This window comes from Camponotus vicinus, unplaced genomic scaffold, assembly GCF_025532165.1.
Source record: "Camponotus vicinus isolate PSW18456_S1 unplaced genomic scaffold, iyCamVici1.0 SCAF_10, whole genome shotgun sequence".
NCBI classification, from domain to species: Eukaryota; Metazoa; Arthropoda; class Insecta; order Hymenoptera; family Formicidae; genus Camponotus; species Camponotus vicinus.
In genome coordinates, this window is record NW_028141946.1 from 17,844,380 (window position 1) to 17,870,938 (window position 26,559).

Here is a 26,559-nt window from a genome sequence, read left to right on the forward strand (position 1 = left end):
TCCTCGTATCCGTGGAATTCGCGAACTCGAGGCCGGGGAACATGTCGCACGCGGATCGGGAACACCGCCGAATGGAACTCGGCGCATTGCTAAGAAAAAAAAAGAGAATAAAACAGGGAGAGGAGGGGAGGGGAGGGGATGAGATAAGGGGATGGTAACGATAATAAAGCGCATGCCATGCGTTGTGGGCTAATATCTAGGAACCCAGGCATTTGCGAACAGACAGTAAAAGGGACAAGAGAGTGAGAGAAGATACACGGGTCGAAGACCTCGTCACATCGAGATCGATCGTCGGTGTTTTTCGCGCGAGCCTCAGGGAGCCTCAGGGTCAACGTATGCGTCTGTGTGTGTGTGCGTGTGTACGTGTATGCGTATTGTACGCGTGTGTTTACAGGCACTTGAGGTAAGAGACGACCGCCCGGATACGACCAGGCCTTCGAGATCGAACCGCGCTCCTTTTGTAGTCTCTTTATCCAGGGATCGAGACTGCATAATTCCGCCGAGTTCAATTCCCGACAGGATACGGCCAGCCAGCGATACTTTAACGTCAGGCTCATCGATCGGAATAATTACAGTAACAAAAAACAAGTGGAAAAAATATTGCAATAATTAAGCTATGAGGTTGTTAATCATTTTTTATAATCCTGTAATTTGGAGAAAAAAAAATATACACTACAGGACACTTAATGCTTTATTTATAAATGAGCTATCCTTATTTAACTCTGCTCCAGTTTTACTCGAAAATGACATTTTGGTGTCTCATTGAAAATTGAACTCGTCGGAATTAGATCGCTCTCGATTCCTGTTCTCATCTCGCCCGAGAGATTAGTAATTAATCACGACAGTGGCTTCTAATGATAATAATTAGGCGGTAAATTGCGGCTATTGTCGGTAGCGGCGGTTATGTAAAATACGTAAGAGAAAACTACGGTAATAATAATAATAATAATAATAATGATAATAATAAATTGATAATTATAATGTAAATGTAATAAGAGAATCGTATAATCGTAATGATATATCGCAACACACAGATCATGCGCACACTAAACACGTATCTGAAAAACTAGTCAAGCGAAACTAATGACTGCACGAGCTTTCTCAGAAAAGTAAAAATTACAAAAAATCAAAGGCAAGAGAGGAGAGAAAAATCATATGCAATCACACTGAAATCAATCCAACTGAAAGAATTTTAATTAGAGCCAGTCTGTGCCAGTCGTGTGAGTCGTCGTTCGTGCGGACTCTCTCAAATTTTGCCGCGCGATTAATCCTAGAACTCGACCTCGTCAAGTCGAGAACGCGCTTCCACTCTGAGAATCTTTATATAATTAATTGTTTGCAATGAAATTTTACTTTGAGTAAAATAAAAAAAAACATTTTTCATAAGAACGTATTTAATTTTTCCATACATGTCAAACAGCCCAGATATACGCTAATCAGCTGTTATAATACTTTGTATAATTTCGATATAAAATAATATTTTTAAAATAGAATATATAGAAATATTTTTAAAAAATTTATATTTCTAAAATAAAAAAAAAATTTCTCCAAAATATAGCGTACAGTTCAAACAATTTCGTGTGAAAAATGCAAACAAACTTTAGCTTCGCAAAATGTCAAAGATTTCTACTACTTGGAATCTATGATCGCGCCGACAAGTCGGATAGAGTCGGGTTCTAGAATTAAGGTTCCCGGATCCTCCCTTGTGCGAGGAGGGATTTCGCTCGTTCACGTGAGATCCTTTGGCCCGCGAAAGAATGTCGCACGGATGCGAGTCACGAGAGCGTCGTCGACTCGAGCGGGAGAGAGATTTCCCGCCTCGTCGACAGGTATTCTTCGATAAAAACGGATTTTTTCCTGCCCTCCATCCCCTCCCACTATCATGTAAAGGACCGTACCTAGTTCTTATCGCGTTTCTTATGCATTTTATAACTCGATTAATCTCTTTTTCCCCCCGACAGCCCCATGATGGATCGGCCAAGTAGTCCAAGTACTCGAGTTTCCTTAATCGCTCTATTGTCCCCCTCTCTCTCTCTTCCTTCTGCGTCGCGTTCCCCTTATCGTCTCTTTAAAACGTTCATTATCGACTTCCTCTTCGAGGAAAAAAAATCAGATCGCCAAAAAGACACGTGAAACAAAGTTCCCCGACGTACATATTAATTGATGCAAACTCGGTAAACGGTTCTGGTGCTCCGATTGCAGGCATTCGAGACGAGTATTGCATTTCGCGTGCGTGATTTACGAGTCGCCGCGATTTTCATCGCGGCTGCTCGCCTTTTAATATCGACTTTTCCACTCTCGTCGCCGAGCTTTGCGCGAATAGTTGACAATCGAGGGCAGTAGCACCCTTATACACCTGTCTCGCTGCCTCGTAGTCTCACGCTCGTATAAAGCCAGACATCCATTCGATATAAATCGTTCACGCATCGAACCGACGTACGTATATATATATGTAAGGAAGCACATTCTTTTTTTAATTATCGCTATAATATAACACCACATACAAAAGTTTGTAAATTGCAAGAATCTGACGGTTGGAACATCGTCAGTGACTTATAAATACCTCAACTCTCCGCGTTTAAAGGAAAAGGTAAATCTGAATGTTTAATTAACAAAAATAGAAATTATAACGCGTTTGTGCACAAGACGAGACATTACAACTGAGATACAATATATACGTTATCGTTTTGGTCACCTGAGTTCCCTCGCACCACGACGAACAGCTGAGCGCATCCGTCACTTACAAGAGTCACCAAAAGGGTGTACAGCCTAAAGGCTCAAATATCCGGAAAGGAAAAACGACGAGGAAGAAAACCTACCAGTACGTTTAAACTAGACACAATGAGCGCATTTAACAAATAATCAGCATAAATATACGCTTCGCTTCGTGGGTCTCCTTCTCTCGCACACACGCGCGCTTCTGTCTTCTTATATAAAACCCTACTTAAACGCTACCTCGGAATGTGAGTCGATTTTTTGCCCCCTCAGCTCTTCGTTGTTGGCGATCCTCCGTTAAACGCTAAATGGATGTAAATGAACGACACAATTGCGTGTATGTGTGTGTATAAATGTCGCGCGATTAACTTTGGTCGTCGTGTCTCGCGCTAAATATCTCCTCGAGATTCGCGTTGGCTCGTCAGATTCCATCAGATTCGAACGAAACAAGAGATTCGCAAGGAAATCACGAATGCTTGATATTGTATGCTATATTAATAGAACGTGCGTATATCTCTCTTTCTCATCCATCGTGGTGTCTCTCGCTTGTACTGTCGACGAATTCGCCTCGCCTTCGTTCACGCGTGCGTTCAAGACGGTTCTCACGAGGATTAGCGCGCGAGGAGCAAATATTCCTTACGGCGACTCTAAATGGCTAGAGATAGGAGAATTACTGCTGCGGTAATGGCGGCCACGGCGATCTTGCGAGTATCACCAGCAGCAGATATTACTGTGTAGTCCACAGTGATGCCCGCAGATTCTGAATGGATAAAAAGGCTCTGTGTAAAAAAAATCTTCCCCGTCTTCCAGTCGAGAGAGAGTTTCGTCATGGCGTTAAAAAAAAAAGAAAAAAAGAAAAAAAGGAAAAAAAAAATTTCTAACATCTCTATGAAACCCACCGATGGTCGTTGGGTAGCTTTTAGCTAATTGATGTCTTGCGTGAAGGTTCAAGGGATTTGAGGACTTCTTCAAATCCTATAACCTTGATTAACGTCAGAATGGCCACGTGGGTTTGCTACTCTCGCAGAAATAACATTCCACTTTTTGCGTACAAAGGAGATAAAGATTGTAACGTGCAAAAGTATAACACACTATCTATCGAAATTGATGTTTCAAGTATTAATATAAAAATGATTTATTCCTATGTAAGACGTGCGTTTTGTAACGAAAAAAAAAAAATAAAGAATTATTTTTACCTTCGAAAAAAATTTCTATAAAATAATGATAGATATTTTTGGGGGGATAAAAGAGCGAGCGAACAAAATCATTCAGGCCTTTCTGGCGATAACAAGATCGTTTCGCCATCGACAAAGAACCAATTAAAATTACTGGAGAAAAGAATAAAAAGTTTAACTGAAGATGAAAAACATCTTAGGCGAGGAAAGGAGAGACCTCAAATTACCCTTTCCCCTCTTTTTTTCGAACAAACAAAAATAGGGACGACAAACTGACAAACGATTTAAAGATCGCGAAGAAAAAAATATCATTCGGTGCAGTAGCTTCGTGCACATATATATATGTATATATCTCAAAAAGGGAATTATATATCTCGAGTGGAAATTATTAAGAGAAATATAGATACGTCATGGCAGTAATTACGTTGGATCGAAGGAACATCGAGAGTTCAATTGGCGAAGGTCGCGGACTTACCTCTGGCCGTCCTGAACTTGGCGACTCCAGCTGTGCTGTAGCCCATAATGTTGTGAGCCTGCAGCTCGACCCTGTAAAAGGTATCGGAGCTCAAGCCCTTCAGAAACTGCCTCGTCCTACCCTGCTGGGACTTGATCTCCACGCAGGTGTTGTCCGACACCTCCCATTCGCCTGCGACCCGTCTTGTTTGGCAGTACTTGATCAGATACATGTCGATGGGCTCGCCGTTGTCGGGTGGCGTCAGCCAGCTGAGTTCGTACTGGTTATTGAACGCCGACTGCTCGTACTCGGAGCCAGGCGTAGTCAAGATCTTGGGCTGGTTCGGCGCTGTCCTGCCAGGTGTGGTCTCTTCGAGGTTGGTGCCCCAGTTACTCAGACCGACGTCGTTCCTCGCCGCGAAGCGAAACTCGTAAGTCGTCAACGGCTTCAAGCCCTCGACGACGTAGATGGAACCTAAAGTACGAGACATTGCTTTCAGTTTTATATATATTTCAAGAGAAACTGCTTTCAATTTAAAGCAACTATTTAACACATAAATTGCCATTAATTTTAAACATTGTTTCGTCTTATTTTTCTCTTTCATTTCGCGCAGTCCTCATGAATAAAACCAAGTTCCATGTTTCTTATTAACTTATCATCTACATATTTAAGAGCAAAAAATTCGCAACAAATCTCTTCAAGCGTATTTGAATTAACCAACTCGTTAATTCAGGTAAAATTAGTTGCGTAAACTCGTTAACGTATTTGCTACTCTCGCTATATTTGAAGGGGAGAAATTAAAATGTAGAATTTCAAATTTCCCAGGTTTTTAAGTTAGTAGTTTCAAAGATGGAGAAAGATATAGTTTTACATTCTCTTTCTTTCCCAAAAAGAGACTCACCGACAGACCACGTCCTGTTTTTCGCCTCATTCCAATTCTGAAAAAGATTCTTGTCCTTGTATTCCACGCTGATGCTTCTGATGGGTAGATCAGGATGCGTTGGTGGTACCAGATTGAATCTCATCGACGTGGCAGTGAGCTCGATCATTTTGGCGCTCAAGAGTTCATCGGGCCTCTTCGCCTCCTTCAGCTCGATTATGTGTTTTCGCGACCCATGAGGATTCGTGGCGATGCATTTGTAAGTGGTATAATATCTGTAATCGATCGGCTGTACCTCGAGAATGGAGAACGGTCCGCTGCCAATCACCCGGATCGCGACGTCGCCTTCGACTCTTTCGTTGTGCTTCTCCCAGTATATCGTCGCGTTCGGTATGCTTTCGGCGATGCAGCTAAGATTCACCGGCCGCTGCTCCCACGAATAGACCGTGATGTTTGGCATGTTACGGAAGGAAGGCGGGAACTCGACCATCAAGTGACCGTTCTTGTAAGCGACGCCGCCAACGTTTTTGGCCACGCACTCGTAAAGACCATCGTCCTTGGTGAGGGCGTCGTGGATCGACAGGATGCCGATCGTCTCGCCGGACACGTCGTCCGGCTTGTTCGTCACGATGAGCCGGTCGTCCTGCGGCTGAGCGCCCATCACGTACTGCCTGTCGGCCGTGAGCTTCCTGAAGATCACCTCGGGCGGTGGCCGGCCGAAGGCCTTGCACATGATCTCCGTATTGTTGTTCTGCACCACGGTCTTGTTCACGAACTCCATGATCTTGGGCTTGACGATTACGTTCACCTGGATGTTGGCGGTGGCTATGCCGGCGGCGTTTGTCGCGATGCACTGGTACTCGCCCGAGTCCTCGCGGTTTACGTTGGTGATGGTGAGCACACCCGTGATCGGATCGACCCCAAAGCGATCGGCGATGGAGAGATTCTGCTGAGTGAGGGACTTGATCCATGTGAACATTGGAGGCGGCTTGCCGATGGCTTTGCACTCGATGTTTGCATTCTCGCCTTCGACGATATGTATTGGGCTAGGGATCTCTTCGATCGATGGTCGTGTGTGCACCTATATAAGAATTATTAAACAAGATTATTGGGCGAAGATTTATCAGAATATTAAAGATAAATAGATTTATCCAAGTTTCTTTTCGCATTTATTGAAATGTATACTAAATCTAAATTAATGTACATTAAATTGGAGAAATATATTAATAAACTAGTGACACAAAAAAATGACAATCATAATCATCGAAATAAAAAGTGTATTAAAGATAAAAATTACTTGAGAGATTTGTAGAAATATTTATTTATTTTTCTGTTTTGATTTAAATTTTTCTTTTCTTAAATTTAAAGTTAAATTAATGCTTAATTAATATAGTTATACCTCAACGCGGATAAGTCGCTCTTGCAATTCCCCCGTGGTCTGCACCGACGCACGACAAGTGTATATGCCATCATCGGATTCCTGTACGTTCTTGATCTTCAAGGAGTAAGCGTTTATGACATAGCGATCGTTTGTCTTTATCAGTTCTCCATTATAAAGCCAATCGACCGATGGCGAAGGCCTAGCTCGTACTTGACACATAATAGGAAAGTCGTCTCCGAGAATGGGATATTGATTTGGCGGCGCGTTGTCCCACGTGATCGCAACTAACAAAAGTTGATAACAAATTAATAGTTGTCATTTTTTAAAAAAAAGTTATTAAAAGTTTCATCTCTGATTTAACTGCAAATTTACGTGGAGCTTCTTTTCGGTTTACAATTAAAAGGGAATTATATGTCGTCCTTGGAGGAAAATCATCGAGTGACATTTTAAAAGTATGTAAAATTTCATTTTACAAAATAATTCATTTCTTTCCCAATTAATTATTTTTAATTGGATATATTTTTGCAATTATTTAACTGCAAAAATCCAATTGAAAATATAAGATAATTAGTTGAAAACTAAATAAATAAATAAATAAATAAAAATAGAATTGGATTAGATTTTTTCAAAAATAATTTTTTCTAAATAATTATCAATTCATCGATTTTTCTAATATAATATCTGAATGCAAAATAATAGAAAATCTAGACCGATAATTTTCCCCGGCTTTAAAATATCCTATATCTAATATAAAATTTACCGAATGTTCCATTAAAAATTGAAATCTTTTTCTAACAAAAAAACCTGCTTTTCATTGGCTATTAAAGATTAAAATTAAATATCTATTTTTGTAATTCTTTACCGAAAAGTTACACATGGCTTCCAATAGAATTTTAATCGAGAAATTCTGTTATCATTTTTTTTCTAGCTTTTTATAAACGTACCATGTACGTTTCCCGCGTATCGCTTCTGCCTTGGTGAAATTAATTAAACGCTATTCGATATCACTCGGGACGCCTCGTATATCGGAATATAATTTCTCTCGGAAATTAAAATTCTATCGCGCTTCTCTAATCCCATACTTACTAATGGTATCGATCGTCACGGACTTGCTCAACTGCTCATTACGCGCATAAGCACCCTTGCAGGTGTACTTGCCGGCCTGCTCCTCCTGGAGAGAATTAAAGAAGAGAGACAGGCTGCGGTCCTGGTGCAGCTCGGTGTACATGGCAGGCTTGAGACCCGTGTGCGTGCTGTGAAGAATAACGTCACGGTTTGCCGAGAGAAAATTCGCAAAATGTCGATCCTAAACGACAACACATAAAGGGATCGATAACGATCGCGCATCGCGCGGTGACGTTAACGATATCCCTCGTGGATGACGTGAGAATGGCGAGATCAACGAGATGCATTCACGTGATCTCGTATTATTCAATGTTGCATGGTATACGGACGGTGCAACGTATCGGCGGATGATGCGAGCACAGGTGAGAGATGTGATGTATTCAAGCAATTTCCATCTAGTGCGCCGAGCAAGTATGAGATGCTGGATGTAATATCGCGCGACATCGACGATGAAGGTTGCGAATATGGATATTGCGGTTTATGAAGGTGACTCGAGGTGACAGAGGCACGGCTGCTCCGCGACACAATTCTATCCTTATGCAGCGGAAAATGATTATAACGCTTCAAATGTGTTGAATAAGAAGCACCGAACAACACCTGATGGAGAAATATTAATTTATCGCGAAGCAGCCGGATGATGATTACAATGATGATTGCACGAATAGATGAAACGCAAGGTGCAAGACATTGCAAAGAGAGAGGAGATAGCGTGAGAAAGTCATTGGGAAAGATTACGTGACAGTCTGTCGATTATTCAAAAGTTCCCGACAGAAAAATTCTTATCCCGATTATTCGCATTTTTTTTTTTGCTTTGATGAATGGCACGTGAATTCTCTCCAGCTTCAACGGAGTGTCTTAAATCTTGTAAAAAAATTCTCTGAAAATTCCCTAATTTTTTTCAGACTTTTTTTGCTCAAAATTCTAGATAAAAGATAATGTTTTTAGAGATCTCTTTCTCTTGAGTGCAATTTTTTTTAAATAAATTTTTTTAATTTTTTTGACTCATACAAAGGAAAAATAAAAAGTTTCAAGTGCCAAATGAAAATGTAATTTAAAAATGTATTGATAATAAATTTCATAAGATAAACATTTTTATTTTTTTATCACTAAAAATTATAATAAAAAATACTGCAAATTCTGTCAATTGACATCAAATATACAAAGATGGTTATAAATTTATATTTTAAATATATATAATACACAAAAATTTGACCAATTGATAAATTACTGAATCGTCTTTTAAAAAATTCCCCGAGTTCCAGTAAGAATCCATGAGAATTTCCTGAGATTTTTTCCAGATATAAATAATTATCTTAGATTCCCTGAGAAGGTTCTCTCTAGGTTCTCTAAGGGATAAATAGCTTGTTCAATCTACTCTCGATTTTCGTAAATAAACTTGTAACGGACGCTATCGAGAACTTAATTGAGTGGCTCGATTGCTCGATGCGGGACGATTTTGTCCGGAAATGTCACGCGCGGCACTTGACGACGAATGTACTTAATTATGCAAATCGGGGTAATTCGTGCAAACACGCGACGCGATGAATCAGTTACCGGGGTTAACGTTCGTAACATTATTTGATCGCCAGATTAAATACTTGCAGCGCTAGCAACGCGCGGTACATACATTAGCTGTTGGCGATATCGCGGACGGACTTGCACGAACAGTATAATGTACAAATGTTGCAAATGCTGTTTGAAATGGAATCTTTGCTCGAACTGCGCCACTGCGGAGCTGCTTAATTGCCGTTTATACGCCGTGTCCCAGAAAGTTCATGTTTCATTTTTAATTCCTAGCGCTCGGGCGGTTCAGTCAAAGAGCTCGTTAACATAAAAAAAGACTTGAAACTGACTTTGACGAATAAAATTTCTCTTCTCTGTATTTTTTTATTATGTCAAATAAATTTTCCTCTTTTTTAACATTAATTTATATATAAAATTAATATAATTAATTAATTAAAAAAAAGTATTAAAATATTTGATGAATAAAATTTCCACAAAATGCAAAGCAGCAAAAATCTTTGATAAATAATTTCAGAGAAATTTTCAACGATGAGAATTATAAAGTAGGATTAGTAAAAGGATTTAGAGAATTAGAAAAGGAATTTAATTTGTATACATTCGAAACGCACAAAGTCGGCAAGATTTTTCACAGAATTCGCGTCGGAAAGAAATGCGATTGTTTCAAGTCACTCTGTATAACACGAACGAAAATTTCGTTCGCCGACCGACGAGTATTTTTTTTTTCTTTCACGAGCCAACGAGCTTTTCCGCTTCGAGCGTGCGTTCAATAAGTCAGGTTCGAATCGTTCGGAACTTTTCCGAATGGCTTAACGAGCGATAGCCAGTTCGCGAACTACGATACGGCAATTAAGAGCGTAGAACCGGGAAAACGTTGTGGCTGCATCGTGAGAAAATGATGGTGTCGAACGCGGGACGAAATGAGGGTGGGTGTAGTCGCGAGTGAGAGAAATGAAAGTAGGAGGCAGAGAACGAGCGCTACTATATGATTGCGACGTTTAGATCTGCAGTGGGTTTTATACTCGCCTTTCGATCGGCAAGACGGCGAGTCTGCGTTTGCGTTAAAGGAGTGACAGAAATTTCTCAAATTAGTGTGTTAAAGTACGCCTTCTTGTTTACGCATAAACGCAATGCAATATTCATATATTGTTGAATTAAAGCCTCTTAACGAGTGATTTTTATCTATAATCATTGGCATCGTTAATTGATCATAATCGAAGCCACAAAGTTGTGGAAAATACAGTTGCAATTATTTTTCAACATTTTAATCCGATTAAAAGAATTATTGAATTAAAATTGGAATTAAAATATTAAATTTTATATATTAATAAAAAATCAAATAATTATTTATCATTATTTATATATAATATATAATACACTCTTATTTATAAAAGTAATCTAAATTAAAATACTTGTATTAAAAATAAATACCTTATTTAAATTCATGTCATTCATTTCGTAAAGAAAATTTAATAAATCCTTTAGTATTTTAGTGATTATGGATAAAAACCGATATAGCTCATACTGGATCTAAATTAAAATCATGCGAAATTTAGTAGTTGAACAGATTAAAATATTAAGCTTCTTCAACATCGAGAGGTCGCATACATTTTTAATATGATTTTATTTTTAAATATTACATTGTGGTCTCTGACGTAATTAATTTCAATATAAATTTTATGAAAAATTTCTCAAATTGTTTACAAATTAATGGTTTCATCAACTTGTATTTTATTATTGAAAGTTAATAAAATTTAATTATCTTGTCAATAAAATATTAAATTCATTACGGCTACGTTAAATTTTCTCCCCCAAGTAAAATAAAACTGTAGTGTATTTTAATTAAACCTGAATATATATAATAATCGATTGACATGGCAGCAATGAATATCAATAAAGAGAAAGCAATTAAATTAATTAATCTTTTAATTATTCAAAAAGATTCTTTTACAAAGATAAAAAAAAATTGCAGCATCGTCGCACCAACGGCGTGTCGCAGCTTATATCCCTGATTGCTTGCGACCGTCATCTCGAGAGCCGATTGCAATACAGATGGAGGGAACGCCGTTGGTGCGAGCGCTTCTGCGTCGTTTCGAAAATGTCATTTATAAGCAACAGAGCCGACGTAATCGACTTACTTGAGGGAATCGATCACGCGATTATGCGGATCGAACCATTGCATGTCCTCGACGAGCGTCGGATTGTCTACCTTCGGTTTGCACGTGAGAATGATGCTGGAACCGATCGGCTTCGTCTGCGTCTCGCCGCTCGGCAGGATCTCCAGGTGAGCATCTATCGCGTTCGCGTAAGCTGCAAAAGAGTAAAACCGCAAACGGTTATTATAATCGACGTCGAAGGATATATGTTCGCGTGTTCGACAAGCGTAAGAGACGCCGGCGAAAAACACCGGTCTCGATCCAACGATTAGAGTGATTGCGCGTAACCCACCGATAATGACACGATTACGAGGCGTTGATTTTTGCAGACGTCGCGGACGCATAAATAGCAAATCGCCTCTAACGAAACCAGTGGGAAGATGAGAGAAATATGCTTACGCACTTGCGCGTCCCTTCCATTTTCAACGATGATTATCCCAAGTGCCTCGCCTGAACGTGTAATTTCTCGTTTGCAATTAAAATGCCGCTTTAAATTCCTTTGTGAGAGATCTTTATAATTCACAGTTTTACACATGTCCACCTTTTAGTTTTTTATCATAATAAATATTAATTAAATATTATATAGATAAATAAATTAAGTAAATATACATTAATTTATCATATCATTATAATTTAATTAAATTATAGTAATGTAATAAATTAATGTAATTTTAAATTAAATAATTAATTTATATATTGTGTATTTTTATTTCTATAAAAGGATCAATTATTGCACTTTTTATTATATTACGTGAATCAATCATACTTATAAATTCATTTTTTAATATTCGAAAATGAACCAGTTTCTCGTAACAAGGGAAAAGTTTAGCAACACACTTTCACACTTGCTCGCGTCAAACCTTCATGCTAATTTAATTAAAATAAATAAGATAAAAATTAATTTTGTTAAAATTAATTTTTATTTTATTAAAATTAATTGCTTCAAAATTCGAGGACGAGGAGATGAATCCGCGCAATTGCGGCCTTACCCACGCGGGGGGGACGAGACGACGTCGTCGCTGGCGATGGCGGGGGTGGCGGCGGCGCCGTCATCACGTAAATACACAAGACGGAGAGGCAGAGTGACGTCGTCTCGGCGCCCATGCTCGCTTCGCTTCGCGTAACGCCTTCGGGGACGCTTCCGAGGTGCGTGCGTCAACTATGACAACGGAATGCGTGCGTCGCCGTCGTCGGAATGCGCGCGATGGGCGCCCGACGTGGCGGCGCGACGGACAGGCATAACAGGAAGCGGGAATTGAGCTAATTAATTGCGGGGCGGGCGAAAGTGCGGAATTGCCCTAACTGGGAAACGCTCTCCGTGATCTCCCCCTCCTCCTCCTCCTCCTCTCGTCATCCGGACGCGAGCTGCATCAGCGTCGTAATGCAGAATAGATGTGCACTCTCGCGTCCACGGTTGCTCTCTCTCTCTCTTTCTGTGCCAACTCGGCGAGCTCATTAGCTCGCTAACTTGGCGTACGTGAAGCCCTACCTGACGAATGGAAATAACATGGGAAATCATTATCGAATTTACGGCGAGCCAGCTGCGACGGGATACTACTACCACATTAGGTATGCGAGAGAGTTTCGTACCACGTGAAAGAGCGTCGATTTACGGTTGGACGCAGTTAATTGCGGGAATTTAATATCCATCAATTGCGACCAATGGTTCGTCCAATTTTTCGTTTCGCTTTAATTAAGGAGAGCAACAACGGAATTGTATCCACGTCGATTTTTTCCCGCGCATTATCGAGGCAGCGCGCGCGTTGTCAGAATTTTGACAATCAGCTGACGATCAGCTGATTGTCAAAATTCTGACAACGCGCACGCCGTCTCGAAAATGTGCGGGGAAAAAATCAAACGGTTAGCGAAGGGAAAAAAAAGAAAAATCGAAACACGAGTTAGACCCCAGTTCGCCTAAATAATTCTTTTTTTCTTTCCACGCGCGCGTCGCTGCGTAACGGTTGATCTCGCAAATACTGAAACCGCGGTGGATACTGCGAGAATAATTGAATGCGGATTAAAAAAGCCGGGCATTCGCGAGAGTGGACCGGTTTTGCGCTGACGCCCGAGCTGCTGGCGCGAGAACAACGCGAGTCGCGTCCGACCCGTATAATCGACAATAGTCGCACCAGAATTGAAACGGCCGCAATTTGCCGGCCGGAAAAAGTCGACCTCTTTCTCTCTCTCTCTCTCTCGTCCTCTCGAAAGGCTTCCGTATGTATGCGCACGTACCGCTATTGGCGAATATTACGAGAGTGACATCAACGGGTGAGTGGAATATTCCTGCGAATGCAAAAATTTGTCATAATTTACGCGAATTATTCCGTCAGCGAATGTCTGCCTCTATTTTTCACTTGCCGAATTTTCAATAATAACTCTGAGGTATCTCGAATTTTTACTCTTTTCTTCTTTCCTTTTCCAAAAATAATTCATCATTTCGAAAAAATAGATGCCAATATAACGAGATAAAAATATAACGAGAAGAGAATTATTTCTATTTAAAATTATAAAGGTTTAAGATAAAAATTATTAATAAGATTAAGACAAGAAAATGTGTAAGACGAGATTTTTGCTACAAAGATCAAGATAAAATTTATGCTTTTCCAAAAATTTTCAATATCAATACAATATTTTTATGGATATTATGTTAGCTTGTGTACAAACTTATTTTATAATAAATTGTCATTTATTTTAATTGCTTAAATTTTAATGCATCGTTATGTTCGGTCAAATCTACGCGAAATTATTATTTCATTGCAAATAACACTCCTCGGGAATCCGGGTCGTTTAATTCCTCCAACGGTTCGGGCGCAAGGACGCGGAAAGGTTTTACAAGCCTTCCTAACGGACAAACTTCCTTAATTGGCCCAAGATTCATCGGGATGATGAGTTCTTGCGTGCGGTCAATTAAAGGATTTCGCTCGCAAATCTTGGTGGAGAGCGGAAAAGAAGGGGGGAGGAGGGGTTAAGCCGCTTTTGTGCGACATCTTTACATAAGTCGGAGCGTTTTATGGAATCTTATTACGTAGTGGACACGACAATCCTCTTAATCGACGCATCAAGCATCGAGTAATTTCACGCAGAGCTCCGCAATTTATTCATCTATCTCGGCATCTTTTCCAAAAAATATCGCGCTGTAAACCGTGCCTTTTATATAAACAAAAGCACGAAATTTTAACTCGGCTGAATTAATTTTAATTAGGAGATTACAAATAAATATAAATATATTTAATTCTATAAATATAAATAATTAATATATTTAAAATTTTAAAAATATATTTAATAATTTAATTCTCTCTCTCAAGCGTTGATTGTAAAACGAGACCATCTTTTTTAGATTACCAAGTTCAGCTGTAAATATTAATATCCGTTACGTGACTGTCCGCTGTGATGCGGAAAGTAACATTTGCATCTCGACGTTACGCGAGAGCTCTCCTCTCTTCATTTTCTGGAAAATTCGCAGGTTAAGAGGTCGAGGTTGCAAATTGCGATAAGTTTCGCGAACGGGGTAACGGTTCGAGTCGAAGGTACGTATCGGGGGGATGCGCGGGAGGGGGGCGGCATCGTGATAAGACGCTGCAACGCTCGCTTAACGCCTCTGGCATTTGCATCGCCGGAGTTTGCTTAAACTTGGAGCTTGGAATGGCGAGAATGTGCTTAAATTCCCCCCCGCAATCCTCGCTAATTGTCTCCAGCCGATGCGCGATAGTCACAATCAACAGTCGCGATCGTTTGATTAACGTTCCACCCCCGGCTCTCGGGGTATCCTTTCGATTCCGCTATCGACCTCCCCAATCGCACGAGGGTCCGTCTAATCGAGATACCCAAATTCCTACAGAGGACTATAATTTTGAGCAGCTGTTCACGAACCGATAGATCTACTTTTGCTCTCGCGATGTCACTTCTCCCCGTCATTTCCGATGAGAGATTTCATAATCAAGAGAAAGAGATAATGGATCGCGAAGGATTACGTCCCTCGGAGCGTTGTCTTTCCATCCGAAAGGACAGCTTATTTATTTGTCACCCCCGCGTCGTTCCGTCCTCGCGATAAGACTCGCAAATTCATCATTTCCGGCTCGCACAGAGGGGAAGAGGAGGGCGTGCGCGGCCTAGGGTGAATTCAAGATTTTCCTATAGTCATTCGGGAGTTTTGAAATGTGTCTTGGCGGGGCCAAGAGCGAGCAGACGGTCCCCCTCGAACAATAGCGAGGCATAAATCGCAATTATGTTTCCGGTGGACTGAACTAGGACGATGTTATCTATCGCTGCCGAGTTGGATATACGCGATCGAATCACGGGTTACATGGTGTTTTAGATTGCTATAACAGAGGTAATTATATTGTTTTCACGGCAATTGCATCCCCTGTACATATGTCGTGTATTTTATTTTGTACAGCTTAATATATCTTTTTGTCTCTAAATAATCTCTCTAGATACATCTATTTCGAAACATATTTCTTTCGACTCTCAAATTTCTATGTAATTATTTCTATTAAAAATCTCGATTAATTTTAATTAATTGTAGAAATAATACCTTGGGAATCTATTCATACCTTGTACAAAGATTCGTTGGAAATTTTCGGATTTTCTAGATATTTTTTAAAATTCTAGATAAAGAGAATATTTAAAAAAGTTTTTGATGCAATTTTCTAAAATAAGATATAAAATACTTTTTATTATATATTATATAAAATAATATTAATAATTTATAAAGTATTAATTAAATTAAAATTATATATAATAAAATAATATTATTATATAAAATAATATAATATATTATATAAAATAAAATATAAAATACTTTTATTATATGCGTTTTCTAAGGCTTTTCATTCATGAAAGAAAAATAGTTATTTAATAATTTCAAAAATTTTCCGAGTCTCAATAAAATTCTATGAGAATTCCCTAATTTTTCCAAGTGCAAGAAAAATCTTTGATAATTCCAGATTTTCCATGTTTTTTCAGAGAGCAAACATCCTGCTTCGATAAAATTAAATTACAATTTAATTATCTGTGCAATAAACAGTGCTGCGATTTAAAAAGAAATACTTTTTATTTCAGATGCAATTTACATTAATTAAAAAAATAATCCTAGTTGAAATTAAACCCTCTTTTTTTCTTATACAAAGTCGAGAGTCTGCCACAACAAGTGATGTAACAAAAAAATAGAGACACGTATGGAAAATTCTGCATCGTTTCTTTCTTTGTTCAGAAACGTGATTTCGTAAAAAAATATCGTCCATGTACAACAGAGAAACGCTGACATCACGATGGATCATTGTTGCCGCGAAAAGATACGCTATCATTAATTGCTCGTTAATGCCGCATTCAAAGTGCATCTGTCATTACGCGTGGGAGGGAAAATTCGCCTGTTCATCGTTCGCGACGAGCCATTTCGTCGTCATACGAAACTCATTCGGCGTGAACCGAAGAGAGCAACAATACGCGGAGGGTTGTTCCTAGGGATCCCCATCCCCGGCATTCACCACCGAGCTTCCTCCCCCTCCCTCCTCGTCCGCCTTTTCCTCCTCTCCCTCGAGTACGCGCGCTCGGACAGATTCTATAATCGTTTCACAAATTCGCCCGAGTCACCGCGCACCCCGTGCTCCTTCTCACCCCCTCCCTCTTCGGCTTTACAACGGTGTACCGCATCAGCCATTATCCACCCCTGAGACTCGCAAATTCATCGTTTCCGGAGCGCGTACCGCGGCATTTCGTGGGGGAAGGATACACGGGGGAGACGCGGAAAGACTCTCTTCCCAAACATCTTCGTGAAGAAACGCCGTAATTGACCGAGTTCATCGGGGTCGACACGCAAAATTGGTATACTGACGTTGAAGAATGAAATGAGGAATACAAAAGAATTTTTTCGGGACTTTATATTTTATTCACGCAACACTTTTCAGTCGCAATTTAATTATATCTACAGAGGCATCTTGATCTATATATTTCTATTTTATGTGTATTAGAATATACAAATTAAAATGTTTTCAATTATAATTAAATTGAGAATAAAAAATATTCTACGAATAAAATGTAAAATTATTTTAAAAAATGCTTTTATTATAAAATACAATTTTTCAAAAAAAATTTCTAATATCGAAATGTGTAGTTTTAATCTTAGAATATTAAAGATACGAATGTGATAAATCAATGCATACATCTTAGATGATATATTTTTATTGCAATCTACATTTAATACCTCAAGCATTTATTCTGCACGATAGGAAAGTTGAGAAAATAAATTACTAATCTGAGAAAAATGATTGCTTTGCCCCAGTTTTCGAGCAAATCTCATTTTTATAAAATTTGGGTTTCCCAGCTTGTTCGAGTGCCATAAAAGCATTATCGTTTGGCATCGTACCCCGTCTTTTTCGAGACTCGCAGATTCATTTCCAACGCACACGTGCGTCCAGCCGCAAGGAGGTCACGATTGGGATTTGGAAGCCTTTTCTCGGAGGAGCCCTCTGCGAAGAAATCCCGTGATTGCCCCGGTCATCAGCTTCGGCTTTGGTCTGTATGTGTGTGTACGGCGTGGTGCGGTAAGATAAAGGCCAAGGCAGAGGAAGAGATGGAGAGGAAGGCGGAAGAAGCGAGCGAGAAGAGATCCAGAGAGACCCCCTTCCAGAACATCTTATTTACGTTAGTTAGGGTTTGTTGGCGCAGCCACCCCAGGGGCTATTCAATGCCTCTCCACCGCCCATTTCAAACCCCTCTCTCTTTTCTCGCCCCCTCCGACGCATTTACGCACACACGTAACAAAGGAAACCTTCTCCTCCTCTGGCATTCTGGATCCTCGCGCCGCAAAACCATCCTCTCGACCCCCCGGGGTCCATCCATCCGAGAACCACGCCCGACTCGCGTATACACTCGACTCAAAGCGGCCCGTGTGTACAACTCGGTTTGCTTACGCGCGTGCCACCCGGTATATATGTACCCTGTACAAGGGGTAAGTCCCCGATAAACTCCGGCGACGTGTTACTCGAGTTGGAAGAATTCGATCCAGGAGGATCATCGAGAGAGGAACCCGAGGGTGGCCGAACCGCTGGCCGAGTAGCGGAAAGAGTACCGGGAGGGATTCTGATCAGATTTCGATATGGAATTGAAGTCGGATCGAACGGAGGGGACGTTGACGTCGCGACGACAGGGTCTTTCAAAATTTTTTTATGTGGCCAATTGGGAAATCTCGACAAGGCAGATTCGATATCGTCGACTCTCTCGGCTTTTCCTGCTTCGATATTCTCTTTGTCTGCCTTTTGGAATCCGCCATTATTTTATATTGTATTTATATTATCAATTTTAATATGATTACATTTTTTTGATAATATCATGCATTATTTTATTAGCAATTCTTTTCGGAAAAAATTCTACTTTATTAATTTGTACTTTTACTTTCGACTTGTGTTGTTTGTACAACGTTTCACCGATTTGTTAATTAAGCATTAATAAGCTAATTCTTGTAATTACAAGTGCGCAATTATCGAGAGGATATATGAGTGTTGAATAATGCGGTCGCATAAAGTGCAGCATTTGAATTTCCGACACACGAGGGGGAAACTGTACAAAACTGTGAATACATACAATCCTGCTCTCTGTAGGCTTTGTTAAGGGCTCGTCGCGAATAAAGAGCGAAGCTTTATCGAGGGCGACAGAGGGTGAGAGGCGCACCGATTTAATTAAGGTAATATCGCAATCGCATTGACGCTAAGGTTTCCGCGTTAATTTTTACGATTGTGTTCGGAAACCGAGTATAAATTTCGACATTTCAAAAACAAATAGATAAATGGCAAATTTCATAAAATTATCTCATGTCGAATACATTTTTCTTCGCGAAAAATCATTCATGTGAACATGGATAATAATCGACAGACGCGCTGCAGATCCTTAACCGTGTCATCCCACAAGCAGATAAATAGATTACCTATCAGTATTCATGCAATGTGCGCTATTGTAGCTTTCCATAAAAAGAAAAGCCTCATAAAACGTAAAGGGGGCCATAAAATTCGAGTAGACACTTACAGCGCGCGACCTTCTTTTCGTCGAAGAAAAATGGAAGCAAAGCTGGAAAGGGAGGAGGAAAAACTGCGCAAAGTCGGTCTTTCGTCGAGGCAAAAAGGTCGGGCGAACAGTGGAAGATTGGATCTCGACGCGACCAATATTTCTTGAATACGAAACGATAAAGTATCCAGTGGACCGGTGCAGTTTGGGTACAGACAGGAATTGCACTCACTATAATCTTGTCGACAAACTCGCTCGATTAAGTAGCCCGATATCGTGCGCAAGGATAATGAAGTGGTCGAAGGGTGTCTCTCGACGAGCACGTTCGCCAAACCCAAATTACATGACGGCGCGAGAACCGCATTCCTGCTCCATTGCGGCGAAATGCATCAAAACAAGTACTTTAATTATATTTCATTCAAATATCGCGCTTCAATCTATGCAAAAAAAATTGTGTATGCATGTATTATATAATAAATATACATGTTATTTGCGAAATGTGTTTTAAAATTAATATGCATGCAACAGGCAAAATTAAATCTAATATCAAGTGTCAGATTTAAAAGTGCACTGAAAAAAAACTGAATAATTTTCGTAAGATAAATATGTTTCATCTGTACAACATTTTCATTTTTTTATTACTAAAAAATACAAATAAAAATAAATAAGAAATAAATAAAGAGAAAATAAAAAAGAAATAAATTTTACACACATAATTCGTTTATCTCGATCGATTGCAATATAAATAAAATAATCAAAGAGCAAAATTATCAAAAAGATTTTTTTCAAATTTTTTTGAGTTTTAATAAAATTTCCTTATTTCTTTAGATACAAAAGAATCTGTGAAAATTCCAGGTTTTTCCAAGGAACCTATTTGAATGTATATTTGAAACGCGCGTGCGAGCATTAATTTTAATTCAAGCTTAATTTCAAAATATTTTCCTCGTGTAAAGAATGCCAAATTTTTTCTAACAAGGAGAGAGAAGGAGAGAAGAAAAAAAAATCGAAGCTGCTCACGAAATTGTTCTTGCGCGCGAATCTTTTGTAAAGAAAGCGCAGCGCGGCCGGAAAAGGGATCATTAGCGGCGATAATAGGTACACCTTCGTTAACATAAAGACCGCATTAAGCGTTAATAACGATCCCGTAAAGAGATACCTTCCTCCGCCGAATCGACGATGGGCGATTTTTTGTGCCAGAAAACGCGCTCAAGAGCCTCCACAAAGGAAAACCCCGTGAGAGGATAATCTTGAAACCGGTCGAGTCGCGTCGTTTCGCCTCCCAAAGCCCGAGAATCCCTTAAATCTAGGAATCAGAAGAGAAACGACTCCTTTCCCTCCTCCTTCTCACTTTCTCTCTCTCTCTTTCACGACCGGTCAAAGGCACCATGTATATATGTATGTGTATATATATATATACATGGAAAGGTGTAACGACGAGACCTTATAAATCAGGCGGAGGACAGAGCCTGAGGGGTAGAAAGAGCCGCCGCGAAGAGAGCGATAAAAACTTCTCTCCCAATGCAGCTTTTCCGAGCTGCAGATAGGCGCTCTAATTAAATGCTCAACGGGAGTTTCTTCTCCCTCTCTTTCCCTCTTCGTCCTTCCTTCCGCGCTTTTACGTTCCCTTTCACTTTCGCCACCCTCTCAACTTGATTAACATCAGGCTTCTCAGCGACAATCTTGTTTTATACTACAACTTGAAGATGTGTAAAAAATTTAGAAAGACTGATTCAGGGAATCTTCAATTTGACAAGATGACAAAGCTGAGCTTCCCTCCCCCTCCTTCGAAATTCGTTAATTAAGGATTAATTGTTTTCGTCTAATTTTGTCTAATAATCCCCTAATATCTCATTTCCGGTTTTACACGCTTAGTAAATTTCGCGTTTCATGTTTGTTTACTTTCTATAAAATTAATATGCTGGAAAGGAAACGTTGCCAAAGGCTGTCAGGGTATTGTATTGAATTTAGTTAAAATCTACTGCTTCTCCACAACAAGTTAATTAATCAACGCGTAAATTATGCAGCACAAACGCGAATCAATATAGCGTACCAACGATATAATAGGATATTTATCGTTTTAATTTGCTCGCATGCGTAAAAGTTGGAACGTAACAGTGAAATTTTCTCCTCTCTCTCTCTCTCTCTCTTTCTGCCGTGTTTTTGTTACCCCTTCGTATTTTTCTGGTTCGCCTGAAAAATAAGTTGACTCTGCGAAAATGAGATCTTCGAACTGCGGTGCAAATAAAACGGAATGGAGGACGAGGGGGGGCGAGGGGGAGGCATTTTCGCAGACTTCCCGACGCGATTCCACCGAGACAAACAAATTCTCCAACGGCGGAGAGGGTGGGTCTCGCGTTTGAGGAATGGAACGCGACATCGGGTGTTTATGAATGTCGTGGTGACGTCGTCGTCGTTGGGGAAATGGATCGAGAATCCCGATCTCTTACGGGGAGCGATGAAATACGCCAAAGTATTGTACGAGCGTGCCTTTGACACATCCCAATGGCTGAAAATTTACGGGGATACCGCGGAGAGAGAGAGAGAGAGAGAGAGAGAGAAAGTTTCAGACAGTAAATATAGCGTGTTCGGGGCCAAGTTGTTGCTCTGCCGTTGTTGCAAAAATTATTACGACAGTTGGGGGCGCGTTATGCAAAGGTGACGCTGAGCGACATATTGTTTCGAAGAAGTTTCGAAAGACGGGGAGGGTCGCAAGGTTGGAAAATCAATCGACGTTACGCGAAACGAAACTACGCGACGTATATCGACGGAAAATGTAATTTGTGCATTTCTAATTATCCCTCGTGATGCGCTCTTTGGCGGGAGAGAGCTTAAAAATGATGTCAAACAGAACGAAAATCCTCCTAATAATTTGCCCGACATAAAATTACGCGATGAATTAAATTAGCGCTTAATGCGATTTGGCCGAAGGTAGCGTGTCATGATATTAACAAGAAGCTTCAGTCGCCGCGCGGATAACGAGGTTTTCGTTATCGGATGAAATTCCGGAATGCCATTTGCGAGTAGCAGCAAGCTGTAACGACACATAATAGCTGCCCTGTTTCTTCGCGAAAATCATTATTCGATATATTCCTATTCAATTAAATTTCTCTTAATTTTTTTCTCATCGCGATCAATTTTTATTAAAAAAAAAATTTATTAAAACAAAATTTAATGTAACTTTTATATAAACTCGTGCAAGAGAGGGAAAAATGTGCAATTTTAAAAAAATATAAAAATATAAAATATAAAAAATAAAATTATAAAATATAAAATACAAAATATAAAAATATAAAATATAAAAAAAAATGCGTGATACTATTTTAATTAATGGAACTGGGATAATTATAATCGAAGATGAAAATTAATAAGGTGGGAAAAGAAGGTGTACGTAAATTATGTTCGATGAAAGTTGAGGCGAAAGTTGGTGTGTTCGGAATATTCTATTTTCCGGAGATACTATGTGCACAGTTCCCGCAGTTTCGCACTCAATATTAGCACAACATAATATAGGCACGCAACTCCTATAACTTTAAGTTTCCCGGCAACATATTCCGTTATTTAGCCGGATACATGTATTGGCGGATGAGTTAAGTCAAATTAACGGAATTATCCGTATTAACACGCTATTCGTATGTTCTCGTGATAAATAATTCGCGTGCATGAATACATCAGAACTTTACAATAAGTGCGAGCAATGTTAAAATTCACTCTATATCGTGTTCCATTGCCAATTTTATTCATTAAAATTTATTGAAAGGATTGGAAAGTTTTGGCGAACAATTTTATAAATTAAAAATTTGGAGAAAAAAAATATAAATTTTTATCGAAATTTACATGAAGCTTTTTTTCGGCCTACAATTATATTTTAAAGTCTAGATAAGTCTAGATATCGCTTTTTAGAAAAGTCAAATAATTTTATAATGAAAGTACAAAATCTGTCTTTATGACAAAAATTTATTTTTTTCAATTAATTTTTCCATTTTTATATTAAATAATTGCAAAAATGACCCAGACTGCGCCAAGAAGAGATTGTTGATTTTTGTATTCATGAGACTTTTTTTTATAATAAATAAAATTTTAAATAAACCCTAATAAAACTTAATCTAAAATATTCAGTCTCTATAGCTTTGCGATTTCTGCGTATCTAAAGGTACGTTAGCAAAATATTTACAAAACCAAAATAAAAAAGACAGGATTAGGTTGGGGATTAGGCTAGGTTTTAGGAGTTTGTATTAGATTAGATGTTTCGAGGAGAAAATATAGGGAAAGAGGCTTGAGAGAGCTTTATTTTTCTTCCGACCTTTACTTTTCAGATATATCTAATATTATATAATTATCAGCTTATCGAACAATTTTCTAATATAATATCTAAAACAGTAGGAAATCGATAATTTCCTCGGCTTTAAAATATCAGCTTTTAATCGTAGATCCAAGGAAAGCTCTATGCAAATTTTGAGCCAAATCAGAGAAGACTTCGATATAAAAATTTACAAAAAAAATAATAATTCAAGTGTCACTGTTAATTTTACTATGCAATTGTGGCAAATGGGATAAAGAATTCAGTGTCCTTGTTGCGAAGATTGAATGTGATCGCGCTCTCAAGTAACTAAAGACACGGTTACACGAGATATCAGGTAATCCGTAGCACGATAAAACGATATACGTGCATGGAAGCCGCATCCATGAAAGGCGGCGAACTCAAAAGGACCCGGGCTCGTTAGAGGCTCGTCTCGTCGTCGCAGTAAGATTCGTTACACGCATTTATACACGTGCCCCGCACACGCGTGTCGGTGCGAACATGAGCGTGAAACGCTCGTCTCAGTTCTCTCCAAGTAGAGCGAAACGCTTGTGATGTAACGGCTCGTAAACGTCGTCGTTTAAGCTTTAAAGACGTTAAACCGCGAGACTTCGTCTGCGGAATCGCGGGGACCGGCAATATATCCTGATAAAGAAGACACCGTGGAATACTAACGAGACCACCGCGTAGCAAGGATGCGCGGCATTTCGAGCAACGGGCAAGTTTCGCGAGACGGAAATGCGAACAAAAGTTAACTTAAATTCGCGAAATTCGTGAAAATCTTTTGAAGAGAGGGATATTTTTAAAAAATATCAGAGAGGGATTTATGTAGACAACTTTCGACATCTCATTATTTCTTACGGAATCTTATAGAGTACCATACTACATCTCTTTTAACAGAATTTTTTAACAAAAGTGAATTTTCATATCTCTGAATGATGTTATGAATCATACGAAAAATTCTAGAAAAATCATATCAATATTTTAGAACATCTCATATTATATTACGTTAAAGTGCTCGTCTAGAAGCTTATATTTTCATAAATAAATTCAGTGTCTATTTGAATCTTAAATTTAAAAAAATTCCCTGATTTTCTAAAGCATTTTTGTTCAAAATTCCAGGTAAAGAAAATATTTTAGATTTTTTATTGCAACTTTCAAAGAATAAATTTTGTTAACTCTATGTGTCTTCTTCTCATACGAAAGAAAAACACAGAGCTACTCAAGTTTCAAGTGCTAGTTCTACAAATGTACTGGAAAAACTTAATAGTTTTCGTAAGACAAATTTTTTATTTGCATAACATTTTCATTTTATTATCATTAAAAATTATAAAGAATATGTACTTTGTATCCAATATTAAAATTATTAAAACATTGAAATTAAAATTAATTAAAACACTGAATATACGAGTATATATATTTATAATATATTTTAAACACATAATTCACAATTTGGCTTACAATATAAGAACAAAAAATCCAAGAAAAAAATTTTCTTTAATATCCCTGAGCTTTAATAAAATTTCCTGAATTTTGCAAATTTAAAGGAAATCCCTAAGAATTCTAGGTTTTCGATATTTTTCCACAAAACAGACATCCTGACATTTAAAGCGTGATTTTTCTTTCAAATGAGATTTTTATTCTGAAAAAGAGCACAAGAATTGAAAAATAGATTTAAAAAATTTGATATATCTGGAAAGACTGCATGGCATTGTCATTTGAATTTATTCTTGGATAAATTTCGTTGATAATCCAGAATTAAATTTTCCGATCAAAATTAATAGCAAACTTATCCGTATTTCAACACATCCATTTTCTCTCTCTCTTTCTCTTCCTCTTTTTTATCAGAATATTTTATCAGAATATTTTATAAGAATATTTGAAAAGTACCGATAAATGTTGACATAAAATGTAAAATATTCTCTGACATGGATAAAGTCTCGTAGCGATGTCGTACCATTTCGTAAAGTATCAACTCGCTCACGGGGTCTTTATCCCGTCGGTGCATAATTGATAATGGTTTGGTGCAGATCCGCGTGTAAAGATCCTCCTAGAACCTTCTTTATAATGCAGATAAACAAGCCTCGAGAGTACTGGAGATACGTATCGTGCGATCGCTCTGTCCGCAACCATCTCGATTTTATCAGTAAAATGGAGTATAGTTTAAATATTATATTATACGTGTGTGTTTGTGTGTGTGTGTGTTTGTATTATACGAGGTATTGTTGCCGGAAGAAAGAGAGAGATGGATAGCGGCGCGATTTTCTTGGGGCGTTGCACTGAAAGAACCACCAACTCGCGACATATTTCCGGTTTATTCGACATTCAGCGGGTGCATAAAATAGACTGCGCGCAGCCTTGCAGTTTCTGCATAATGCCGGGGAGAGAGATAAGCATCCAGGACGTTGACTTCTCCGGTCCTCCCATCACGAGCTTGCCTCGGTTTATATCTTATACCCTTGATATATTCGCCGCCGTTAAACACACGTACGAGATAGAAATTGAGCTTGGATATCGTGCTTACATAACGCGGCCAAGGCGTCATTTTTTTAGCTACGTAAAAGTTAAAGCTGTCTTGATCTTAAAATTGGAAAAATTCAACCAGGTTATATTATATAACTGTTATACAGGGTGATTCATTTTAATTTTAACAGGCAAATATTTTGAAAAATATGCGAGATACGAAAAAATGTTTCAGACAAAAGTTGTATGGCTGCAAGGAGAACAAAAGATGGTGACAATAATTTGACCTTGGATAGTTGTTTGAAGGTTACGCGAAAGTTACCTTCAATTTTTTAAATGGAACTGCCTACTTTTTATTGCATATTCTTGCAGCTCATCTCGAGAGCTTTCCAAA

The 26,559-nt window shown here is 38.8% G+C and overlaps 1 protein-coding gene across 5 annotated transcripts in view; it reads right to left on the reverse strand.

Moving 5' to 3' along the window:
* The window catches only part of Fas2 (neural cell adhesion molecule fasciclin 2), a 181,181-nt gene that overhangs the window by 15,848 nt on the left and 138,774 nt on the right, over nucleotides 1–26,559 (reverse strand). For 3 of the 5 annotated variants that reach the window (XM_083080785.1, XM_083080782.1, XM_083080784.1), the window contains exons 2-7: nucleotides 11,390–11,561; nucleotides 10,278–10,301; nucleotides 7,692–7,858; nucleotides 6,624–6,889; nucleotides 5,246–6,305; nucleotides 4,366–4,818 (exon numbers count right to left, since the gene is read on the reverse strand). In XM_083080785.1, the coding sequence (XP_082936911.1) occupies nucleotides 4,366–4,818; nucleotides 5,246–6,305; nucleotides 6,624–6,889; nucleotides 7,692–7,858; nucleotides 10,278–10,301; nucleotides 11,390–11,433 (2,014 nt within the window). In that variant the 5' untranslated portion in view covers nucleotides 11,434–11,561. Of the gene's footprint in view, nucleotides 1–989; nucleotides 3,476–4,365; nucleotides 4,819–5,245; nucleotides 6,306–6,623; nucleotides 6,890–7,691; nucleotides 7,859–10,277; nucleotides 10,302–11,389; nucleotides 11,562–26,559 lie in introns of those variants that run through there. The other 2 variants (XM_083080786.1, XM_083080783.1) reach the window with 2 other exon arrangements.